This window comes from Corylus avellana, chromosome ca10 (assembly GCF_901000735.1).
Source record: "Corylus avellana chromosome ca10, CavTom2PMs-1.0".
In the NCBI taxonomy this organism is placed as follows: Eukaryota; Viridiplantae; Streptophyta; class Magnoliopsida; order Fagales; family Betulaceae; genus Corylus; species Corylus avellana.
The window spans coordinates 6,251,203-6,262,841 of NC_081550.1; the positions used below are offsets into that span (position 1 = coordinate 6,251,203).

An 11,639-nucleotide genomic window follows, 5' to 3' on the forward strand; every position below is an offset into this window, starting at 1 on the left:
TCCTACGATAGAGTTTGTAGAAAATTTATATTCCAAACAAAATTATCTCCTATATATATATATATATATATTCAATTTGAAAAAACATTATTATCAAATACATTTTTGTTAAAAAAAAAAAAAAAAAATCACATATTTTTGTAGGAATATTTTGACAAAACAAGTATTTAACTTTTGTAGAGGGTAGAGCTAAAAACAAGATAGGTATTACTCTCTAAACTACTGTCCAGAGTACCTCTAATCCCCAATAATTAGGAAATCACGATTTGTCTGTATCCAAGAAGTTCAATGAAAAAACTAATTCTCATCAGATAAACGCCTCATCATTGTTATTTGAGTTTAAATCCCAATAAACAAAAAGCAAATAAGTCAAAAAAAAATGTCATTTGGCAGAGCCCAAAAGCCAGATTATGCCCATCAACATAGCCAGCTCTTTCAATCTGGCACCAATGCAGAACATAAATACATAAATACATAAAAACTCTTTAAGTCTTGTATTCATCTTATTTTTCTGCAGTCAAAAATTTGACATGGCTTGGGGTTCACCAAAAGTTAGATAAAATAATCAGAAGCCCAGTTCATTTGGAAGTTGAGACACAGGTAAACATGAACCTATTCTTATAATGTTTGACAAACTTACAACTTGATTCACAGTGCTGTACATGTATAAGCACCAAAGAAGAAATTACAAACAAAATATATAACTGTAACTTACTATATTTACTTGTATGGAGTGGAAAACACACCTGTTTTCCAACTTCAATGGCAAAGCATTTCTTTTCTGATTTTCTGCTCATTCTTTGATGCCTACCAAACCCTGCCTACTACCAAAGGTGAAAGAAAACTCTCCCTCCTTACACCAAGAAAAAAAAAACATTAAAAATAAAAATAAAAATGAAGGGGCTCCCATTCTCCTGCCATAGTCCATAAACAATTCTGTGGTATCAGGCCAGCACTTTTTTCAGCAGTGTTGTGGAAAGAGTGCCAGATTCAAACAAAGGAAAGAAAAGGAAAATGCAGCCAATTTAAACATTTTCCTTCCCTTTCCTTCGCACATTCAGAACCAAAGAGAAAGAGACCTGATTACGAATCCCATCTGAGTTTCCTAGTAGTAGCTGTTAAAACAAAGAGAAACTTTTCCGGTGTCTGGAGTGACCGGAAGAACGTGCGTGCTCAAGTGATGCTCTTGGAGTAAGTCCAGTGCTTTCAACAGTATCTGGTGGAGCATCCGAGGATCGTGGAATAAGCTTGCATCCAAATTTCTTGGCAACCAAACGAGGAGAACTAAGAGAACTATGTGATTTCGTCACCTTTTTCATCTCTTGCTTTATTTTACCAAATTCTTCCTCAAGTTCCACAACTCTAGACCTCATCTTTTCCATATCAACCTTTAAAACCCGATTCTCCCGTACTACGGTCACCCACCCATCCCTCTGTACAATCTGGCCTGCCATGTCACCAGGGACAGTCAAAGGAGCTGCAGGGGCACTTTCAGTGTCTAATACATTGAGACAGCCAGCTAGAGCTGTTCGTAACTGCATCTGCTCAAAGAACAGGACTTGGAGAACGACTCTAAGTGGCAGCCTTTGATTTTGGGATGCATGGGCACATGCATCAATGGATAGTCTCTGGTAGTCAATGACATTGCAGAGTTCTTCCTTCTCTTTCTCCGAAAGCCAAGGGTGTTCCTGCACAATGCCATTATTAGCCGCTATAAACTGCAATAACCAAAAGAAGCTTTGATATTTATTGTTGGTCCAGAAAAACAAACCTTGAAATATATATCCAGTGCTCTGTATAGCCCATCATGAAAAGGTCTTGAAGATTCTGGGAGAGCCTCCGCAAGAGAGCGTATCTTTCCTGGTTTCAAATTAACATCAGAAGCAACCTCTGCAATATAGCTGTCTATCAACTTTGCAACTTTTCTTAATGGTCCAGATGATGGTGATGTTTCCTGCAGGTCGAATGATGATGGAGAAAATGATGTTATCCTTGACTCTGAAGGCATAAAATGATGAACGATCCGTTCAATACAGTCTGTATCATATAATGTATCAGAATCTGAATAAGTTGGAATCAGAATACCGTCCAGAGTTGCCAGTTCTAGTTGCATTCCTATTCTCCTCTCTAAAGAGTCCTTGCATTTATGAGTAACACCCAATATCAGAGCAACACGAAGAAGTCCCAGTAAGAAACGGCAAAAAGACTTCCCCTTCTTTTCTGGCAGGAGCTTCTCAATGCTTTCCAATAGAACCTTTTGATCCACGACAGCAGGTGTCAAGCTAAAACTTGAAACTGTTCTGGTTTTGCCACTTTGTCCACCCTGCCATCGGCCTAGACCTGGTAGATACTTTCTGGCATAGTACATTGTAGCACCAGCTAGGTTTTCCGGTCTTATACCTCTTGCTTTCATTGTCTTAATAAGTCCCTCAAACAAAGCAACACTAAGATATGAGATGTCCTCAAACCACCAATCAGATTCTGAACTTCGAATTCGTGCCCCGGTGTTTATTCCGTTCCATAAGATGCTTCCACCAGGGCTCTGTAAACTACCATACATCATCATGGGCCATCCAAACAAACTAGGATCCGTACAAACCATCATAGATAGAGTGTTAAAACATTTGCTCAATATCTGGAGCTTTTCAGCCCTTGGCATGACAGGATCAGAACTTTGAAGAGCCAAAATACAATCTTTCCAGTTGTGAAGTACATTCTTATGGAAGAAACTTTCTGACTTTGAGATTAAGTTACCTTCTCCATACTCATCTGTCATTTCAAGGTAGTCTGCTGCACAGTACACCATTACTACATTTCTTGATGTCAATTCGACGCGGACACCATAGCAGAACTTAACTGCAATAAAGAAAGTGTCAGGACCGCCGGGAAATTCTTCCAGCACTGTGGTGAAAATCTTCTCCCGTGTATCGGATTCTTCATATATTTGAGCTATCTTCCCACATTTTGACATGAGAGGAAACTGGAGAGTCATGCATTGTTATTATCTTATCCAAAATAAATGTAATCACAATGTAAAGTCTATTCCACATTGATAACATCTTAAATGACAAATAGAGTACAATACACAGAATAAATCTCACAGCTTCAGCTCAAGCGCTTTCTTATAAATTATGATATTCAATTGTATTTTTAATACAATCATAAACAAAGATCAAATTAACTGCAAACAATATGCCTAACAGCCTAAGAAATACAACATAGTAATCAATGGAATTTATCAGCAAGATGCATACTAATGGCGGTAAATTTCAGAGAATCACCAATATATGGTAATAAGAGGAAGTCATCTCAAGAAACTAACTCCTACTGAAAAAAAAAAAAAAAAAAAAAGTTTAACAAAAAGATAAGATCTTAAAGAAAGAATGACTTTACATTGGCCTTCATGAAACAAATGCCTTTATGATGTTTAGGGAAAATTGCTAAATTGGTCCCTATGGTTTGACCTTGTGCCAAATAAATCCTGGGGTTTCAAAATGAACAAATAATTCCATGTGGTATGCCCATGTAACAAATAAGTCCCTTTGGTAGGGTCATCATGAAATTACAAATTTACCCTTAAACAATTTTTCTTTGATAAGTAATTGCAAATTCATTAAAAAGTGGAATATGTATACATGATGCATACAAGAGAGACACCTAATTAGAAGAAAAAAGATCTAGAAAAACAGGAAAGCTAGAAATGTTGAAATCAAAGGCACCAATTCAATGGTAAAAGTGTCTTATAGAATAAAGCCTTTAATTCCACCAATGTCCTCTCACGGTCCTCAAAGCTCCAATCGTTTTTTCTTTTCTTCCAAAGACACTACATAAGGCAGGAAGATATAGTCTTCCAAACAACATCAAACTGAAGCCTACTACCTTGCAATTTCCAACAAGTGAAGAGATTGACCGCCTGACTAGGCATAACTCAAGTCAGGCTAGTCAGCCCTACACTGTTAAAGATAGTATTCCAAAGAGCACTGGCAATATCACAATGGAATAGAAGATGTCCACTGACTCCCCGTTTTTCTTACACATGTAGTACCAATCAACTACAATAATATGCCATTAACTTAAATTTTCATGGTGAGGATCTTCCTTAATGCAGCCGACCAAATAAAGAACGCCACTCCCAAGGGAACCAAATTTTGCCAAATACTCCTCCAAGGGAAATGAGAACTATCTTGGGGAACAAGGATATTGTAGTATGATCTAACATTGAACAACCATCTCTTAGAAGGTATCCAACAAATCTTGTCTTCACCACCCGGTTTCAATGTGAGAGAATACAACAAATTGAAGAACGAGCAAAATGAATCCACTTCCCAATTCTGAGCCACTCTAAGAAATAACCTTTCATTGATAAGAGGCACTAGAAAGCTCCAAATGGTCTGGCAAGGCAACTTTCTTAAACAAGCAATGTTGAACAAGTCCAAAAAAGCTATCCCCACACCATACGCATTCCAAATCTAATTTTAGAGTCGTCACCCACTTCAAATCTAGTATGACTAGAAAGCTCCCCCAACCCTTCCTGATATTTTTCCAAAGCTCCACCCCATACGACCCATAGACCTCATTTGAATACCACTCACCTCACGCACTGCAGTATTTAGAATCCACAACCACACTTCATAAGCCCGCCCCGCCCCCCCCTCTCATTAGCATACACCAAAGCCATTCCCCAAAAGAGCTCGGTTGAACACAAGTAAATTCTAGACCCCTAACCCTTATTTAGAGACTGAAGTACACACCTTAAGCCAACTAACCAAGCGGAATTTGCACACTTCACCAATACCACCCCACAAAAAATCCTACCGCAACTTTTCTATGCGATTGGCAACACCAACCGCGAGGGAACAAAAAGACATGTACGCAGAATAGATAAGGTGCTTTTAATCAATGTACTCTCCACCCTTTGATAAGTACACCCTCCTCCATCCAATGCCGCTCTATCTTCGCTTCCAAGGGAAGACTTAAGTATTTTATAGGCTAAAAAGATACCCTGCAACCCAAAATGCTAGCCAAACCTTCAACATTAATCACATAGCCCCAAAGGGGGCCAACTTTCATTTAGCAACGTTAATCCTCAAACCTGAAACCACTTCAAAGCATAAAAACAAACGCCGCAAGTTACGAAGATGATATGAATTTACCCCACAAAATATCAAGGTGACATCCGCAAACAAAAGGTGAGAAATATTGATGGCACCACCACTCCTTAGACCCCATTGAGAATCCTAATAAAAGACCCCCATTCACTATAGTAGAACTCATTTTCCTTAACGACTCCATAACAATAACGAACAAAAAGAGAGACAATGGGCCTCACTCGTGCGTGCATGTGCATGCATCAAATATGGACAAAAAGGAAACCTGAAGATCTGCTCAAACCAGTGGATTGCAAGTTTTAACATGGAGGGAGATGATGGAATAACTTCTAACATAATCATATTTGGCAAAAGTCCAACCTGAAAGATATCTGAAAGGCCAATTAGATTAATTTTTCAAAATGGTCAACATTTTCAGAAGTTATGATAAGGTTGAATTCGTTTCATTGAATCTGGGAGCCTATCCTAAATCCAAACACTTATAAAGGTTTGAAAGCATTTGGAATTCATGTATTTATTTATTCACTTATTTTTGGAAATGCAACCCCAAACAAAATTGTTGCAGCACGTTTGAGAGGGTTGGAACTTGGAAGTAAAGGTCAATATGCCAGTCCTGCCTTCTCTGAGTAGATTTCTTGATTGTCAATATAATGTAAAGTTCGAAATATGTTTCTCAATAGTCTAAATCAAGCGGTATAAGATGTCAATAACTCTACGATTGACATCTCACTAAGATCAATAAATATAGACAAAACAATCCAACATTTGGGGTTGTTGAAGAGGCTTAAATGTAATATTAAGTGCCCTTGATCTACCCAAAACAAAACTCATTGAGAGAGAGAAAGAGAGGTAGTATTTTTTTTTGTCCTTTTCCTTATAATAAGAATCATAAAAATCCATGATCAAACTGTAAAGCTGTTATCTGGATGCGCAGATTAAGTCAGCCCTATAGAAATACCTTAAAATTTGAATTCTGTATACCTGATATAAATAGTTTTTTTCAAAGAATTTCCTACTGTTACTAAACTCTTCCCTTAATATCAATCATACACAAGTTTCTCATGTCTGTAATTGATCATGATCTTTCACCTTATTAGTGCAAAAAGGGCAAAATCTCTTTTAAATGCGGAGTCAGGCTAAGAATCTAAAGGGATAGCTGTAAGGCTATTGATGCTGATAGATGCACAAATATGAATCACTCTGGTCTGTGATGGGAATGATTTCTGCCAGACGAATTCGTCAGTCCCTGCTTGAGACTCCCAAAGCCCCAAAACTTGATAAGCAAAAATTGATAAGGGGTGGAGAACGAAGGGTTGTACAACAAAACCAACGGACACAGCAGATGCTTAAACAAATAGGGTAAAAGGCAATTTCTCATCAAAATTTGATTTTGATAGAAGATCCAAAAAAATATTCACCTGTGGCATAAAACTTCAACTCCAACAAAGAAAGCTCAGTTGTATAGGAGAAAGACTAATCTTAAATCCCTTTATACTCTAACAAGAACGTTAAATTCTCTGCAATTCCAGAACTCCCTTAATACATATAGGTCTCAAAAACAACTTATAGTAGCTTATTAACACACGATATTCAGGCCAGCATCATTAGTAAGAAAGACTAAAACTTCAACAGATACCTTGTGAAGATGGAAGTTTACACTCTCGACCACTACAGTGATATCACTCGGCAATCCAGCATTGCAGAACCTGCCGAGCCCATAAAAACCACCAAAATTATCAACAAAAAACACATATAGGTATTTTATTCTTTATGTTCTTCTAAAGGACCTTGTTTAAAACCAGTAATAGAATTTTTGAAGCTATAAATTCAAGGCTTTAAAAGGTTATAAATTCCAGGACCCAGTAAAGGAAGATAAATAAGAAACAAAACAAAACTTAAAAATTCTACCAAAAAATTGGCAAACAAAAGCTTAAAAGAAATGGGTTTGTGTATGTGACTACCAGTCATTGCCTTCTCGATAAAACTCAGAGACCTTTCTTGCTGGAGCCATGGCTGAGCGGAAGGAGAGGCCTTCTCTCTCTCTCTCTCTCTACAAAGCCCAAGTCTTCATTTTTGGTTGGTGACCCAAAAATTATTCCTCTATTAAAAAAAGGAACAAAAGATGCCAACAAGGAACAGAGATGGAACCGAGTCCCACCGAGTCAACTGGGGCCGTGACGGCAACAGTGGGCCTTTACAGCTAGGAAGTGTCCGTGCCAATCAAAATAATAAACCAAACAACTCTTTTGGGATTTGTTTGTGCCACAGAAAAAGATTGCACAGATCACGACACCAAGCCGGCCCGGCAAAAGGTGCGTTTAACGTTGGTGGTGTAAAAAGCAGTGTGTTTTATGGATAACTAAGCAGAAGCCGGTAAGGGGCTCAGCTTTTCATTTTCAAACAAAAGTGGGTGTGGAAGAGGATTTTAATTTGGTGCAATACTTAAGGTGGTATTGTCCGAGTGTAGTAGATTCCTTTTTTTTTTTTCTTTTTTTTTTTTTGTGTGTGTAAAGTAAGTGACTTTTAAGTGTTTATTTGTAGGGGCAGCCGAATTACTATTTTTGAGTCATTCAAGCACTTCCAAATAATAGTTTGGGAAAATTTCATTGAAAACTCTTGAACTTTCACCCGATTTGATAAATTTTCTTAAACTTTAAAATCTCTTAATTTAGTCTCCTAAACTTTCAATTGCTCTCAATTTGGACCCCTCTGTCAGATTTTAAACGTTACATGACATTTATACCCCTGACTTTTGTATAAAATTTCAACTTTCAAAACATTTAAAAAAAAAAAAAAAAAAACAAAAATCAGGGATATTTTGGTCCTTTTTTGTATTTTTAACGGCTAAAATTGATGGATGGGTCAAAATTGAGAGCAATTGAAAATTTAGGGGACTAAATTAAGAGATTTTGAAATTTATGAGATATTTCAAAACGGGTGGATGTTCGGGAGTCTTCAGTAAAGTTTTTCCTAATAGTTATAAAGTGATACACCGTAACCATCTTTAAACTTATTGAAGGTGATAATAATCACTTCCGAATTGGCCATGAGGTTGTTGTACCACTTCTTCTGAAACCCCTCGAAGTGGCCACCTTAAAGGCTCTAGAGTGGTGCAACCCCTGACCACTACCCGACAAGTGCTAACCTTTTTTTAAAAAAAAAAAGAAAAAGAAAAAAGAAAAAAAAAGTAGGGTTACAAATTGGACAATTGGTTTGAAATGAACAGTCCAAATGAAATATATTTCGGGGTGCAATACCTAACTTAAAGGCTTAGGAGTGGTGCAACCCCCGACCGCTACTCGATAGACATGTGCTAATCACTTATTTTTTAAAATTTTGTAGCGCATTGGATGATTCATTTTAAATAAACGGTCCAAATAAAATATATTTTGTGGTGCAGTACCTAAAGTGTGTCACCGGATCTTGGTCCGTGAAGGACGGGGTTCAAGGAAAGCTTGTGCAAGGGCTGTGAGTTTTAGCCGGCCGAGGAATGATGGGTAATTATAAGGAACCAGCCGAGAAATGATGTTTGTCTCACGCTTTTTGTCAAACACCTTGGTGCAATCATGGTTTCAAACCGCGTGGGCAAAGGATTAAGTTAGACGACTACTAAAAGAAGAAATAAATGAAATAGATTTGGGACTTCATAATTGAACTTTTTATCTATGATATATTTTGGGAAAAGAGGTAAAAATTAATATTTTTAATAAATCACATGATTTTATATGTATTTTTAAAAATGAAAATTATGAGCATTTTAATACATGTCAATTTAAAAAAATTAAATCTAATTTTTTTTTTAAAAAAAAAAAAACTTTATTTATCGACTTTTGCACGAAATGCATAAGCTAGAAATAGAATAAAAAAAATTCTTTTTTTTTTTTTTGGCACCTATAAAAATATATATAGAATAAGGAAAATGATTAAGGCACAACTTAAACTCAACTCTGACCTAACTTTTTTCTTAAGTTTTTTTTTTTTAAAAAAAAAAAAAACTACTTATTGAGGAGAGCGAGAGAGCCTTAAACTAGAGAGAGATAGAAATTTGGTTTAGAAGTTAGGTTAAAGTTGGGCTTAAGTTATGTCTGTATCACACCTTATAGAATAAACAAATAACATGTATGTTTGTTAATGTGTTTTTTATTTTTGTTTGAAAAAATGTTCAAGTGTGACGTAAAGGTGAAATTATTTTTGTATTCTTATGAGTTTTTGTGTTTTTAGTTATTTGTTAATATTTTTGTTTGAGAAAAAAAAAAAAAACACAAAAAGCAAAACAAAAGGTGAAAAACATATCATCAATTTGGTAATGTTTTGAGAAGTGCTTTGGATTTTGGATTTTGAAAAGAGTTTTTTTTTTAAAAAAAAAAGGTAAAAATTGAGAATTGATTTGGTAGGGCCGACATTTGTAAAAGAAGCGTTGAATGTGGAGTCCACTAACAAAAAATCGTTTGGTAAAAGTTTGATAAGTGTTTCGAAAAATAAAAAATAGGGTAAAGTCTATTTTAACTCCTTCAAACTATCACTCTATTGATAATTTACCCTTTAAATTATCAATTGCGATAATTTACCCCCACAAACTACCAAAACAATGACAATGTACCCCCAATTTTTTTAAAATGACAAAATTACCCTTACTAAAATAAAAACAAAAATACTAAAATTTATTTATTTTTTTCAAATTTTAAAAGCAATTTTGTCTTATTGAAAATCTTATAGGGGTAATTTTGTCATTTTGCTAGCATTGGGGGGTACATTGTCATTGTTTTAGTAATTTGGGACATAAATTGTCATAATTGATAGTTTGAGGGGTAGATTGTCATTGTGGTGATAGTTTGAGGGGGTTAAGTGGACTTTAGCTTAAAAAATAAAATAGTGTTCTCTCAATATAAAAAATAAAGACTATTACAGTTTTCACTCCATAGGGTTATCAAAAATTAAAAACTATCAAGTGTTTTGGAAATTTCTGGAGGTAGTTACAGGGTTATCAAAAATTCATGGCAGCTGCCATAGGGTTGTTGGAGGTTCATGGTAATTATTTTCTTTTATAAATATTTTGTGTTTTATTTTTTTTATAAGTATTTTATGAAAAGTATTTTGTTTTTTGAAAGGAATTTTGTAATTTGCTTTGAAAGTGTGTTAAATCTTTTTAGTATTTGAGAAGACAAACCCAAACCAAAACTCTTAAGAACAGTTAAAAAATTAATTGAATAATTGATATTTAAGAAAAGTTTTAATTGTTTCAGAAGAAAAATCCAGGACTTTTAACAAACTATTTTATCTTAAAAATTTAATGTGCATTTTAAATCTTTATAGACCATTGGCACTATTTTAAATGCTGGTTTGGAGGAAATTTCTGTCCATAAAATATGAAATATTTGATTAAGAAATAATAATGAAAATTCAAAGAATTTTATACAAATAAACCCCTCTAATAATTATTGAAATTAGTGATAATTATATCAGTATCAAACATCAGTAAGCATAAGTCATCAAAAGGTCATTAATCAGATCATAGAAAATAACCCGTATAAAGTAATGTGATAATTATTTTTATTGTTAAATAAGCATCATACCTTAGTAAGATGAGATGAAAAGTCGTGTGTTTGTTATACGTAACTGAATAATAATAAAACCTTTATATAATACCATAAAAAATAAAATAAAATTGGTGTTATGAATTATAAAAGTGTTATGGATGCGCTATGTTTCGTATTAGTTATTTATCAAGTGAGACAGAGCTTTATGATAGTACTTTAGAATAATTCATGTGAGACAGAGCTTTATTTATCACATGTGACTAACGTTTTTTCTGAACCAATAGAAACAGTAATAGAACAACTTATGGTATGTTTGGGTGTGCGTTTGAGTGGTCTAAAAGTGCGTTTAACACTAAAAAAATTCGTTTGAAGAAAAAAGTACACGTTTTTGGTAAAAAAAAATTAATAGCAATTTTAATGGTCCAAAATGCCTGAAAATCGTTAAAACGCACTTTTGACAAAAGCTTAAAAATAAAGTTTTTGCCAAAAAAAACACTTTATGACTTAAAACCTTTATTTATCAAACACAATCTCAAACATGTTCTTAATAAGCATCACGTGATGCTGAAACACTACATAAATACTAAGTTAACACTTTTTAAACCCAAAATTCTCTCATCGATCTATTTGAAGGGTTGACTCCTATTCTTATGTCATTTTTATGTTGAAGTAAAGGATTGAGATTCACAATTATTGCGAGAAAGCCTATGTAAAACTTAATTGTTCATGCAAGTGGTCAGGAAAGAAGATATAATACAGTAATAATAAAATAAACACAAAAAATTACGTGATTTGGTCTATGAGATACGTCAAACCAAATATGACAATTCTATATTCTAATAGCAATTGGGGGTTGGTATACGACTTTTTAAAACTTCAGGTTGAATGTTAATGCCACCAAAACATAAGAAAATAAGACAAAACTAAAAACATCCTCCATATATTGTCAAAAAGAGATCCCTTCATTTTATTTAATATATAATGTGAGTCTTTT

The 11,639-nt window shown here is 34.6% G+C and overlaps 1 protein-coding gene across 1 annotated transcript; it reads right to left on the reverse strand.

The window, feature by feature from the left end:
• Positions 1 to 601: 601 nt before the first annotated feature.
• LOC132164531 (BTB/POZ domain-containing protein At3g44820) lies at positions 602 to 7,494 on the reverse strand. Its single transcript, XM_059575056.1, has 4 exons — positions 7,070 to 7,494; positions 6,745 to 6,814; positions 1,772 to 2,980; positions 602 to 1,688 (listed from the first exon to the last, which is right to left on the reverse strand). Exons 1-4 carry the CDS (start codon positions 7,117 to 7,119, stop codon positions 1,119 to 1,121), a joined length of 1,899 nt encoding a protein of 632 aa, XP_059431039.1. The 5' UTR covers positions 7,120 to 7,494; the 3' UTR covers positions 602 to 1,118.
• Positions 7,495 to 11,639: the final 4,145 nt, after the last annotated feature.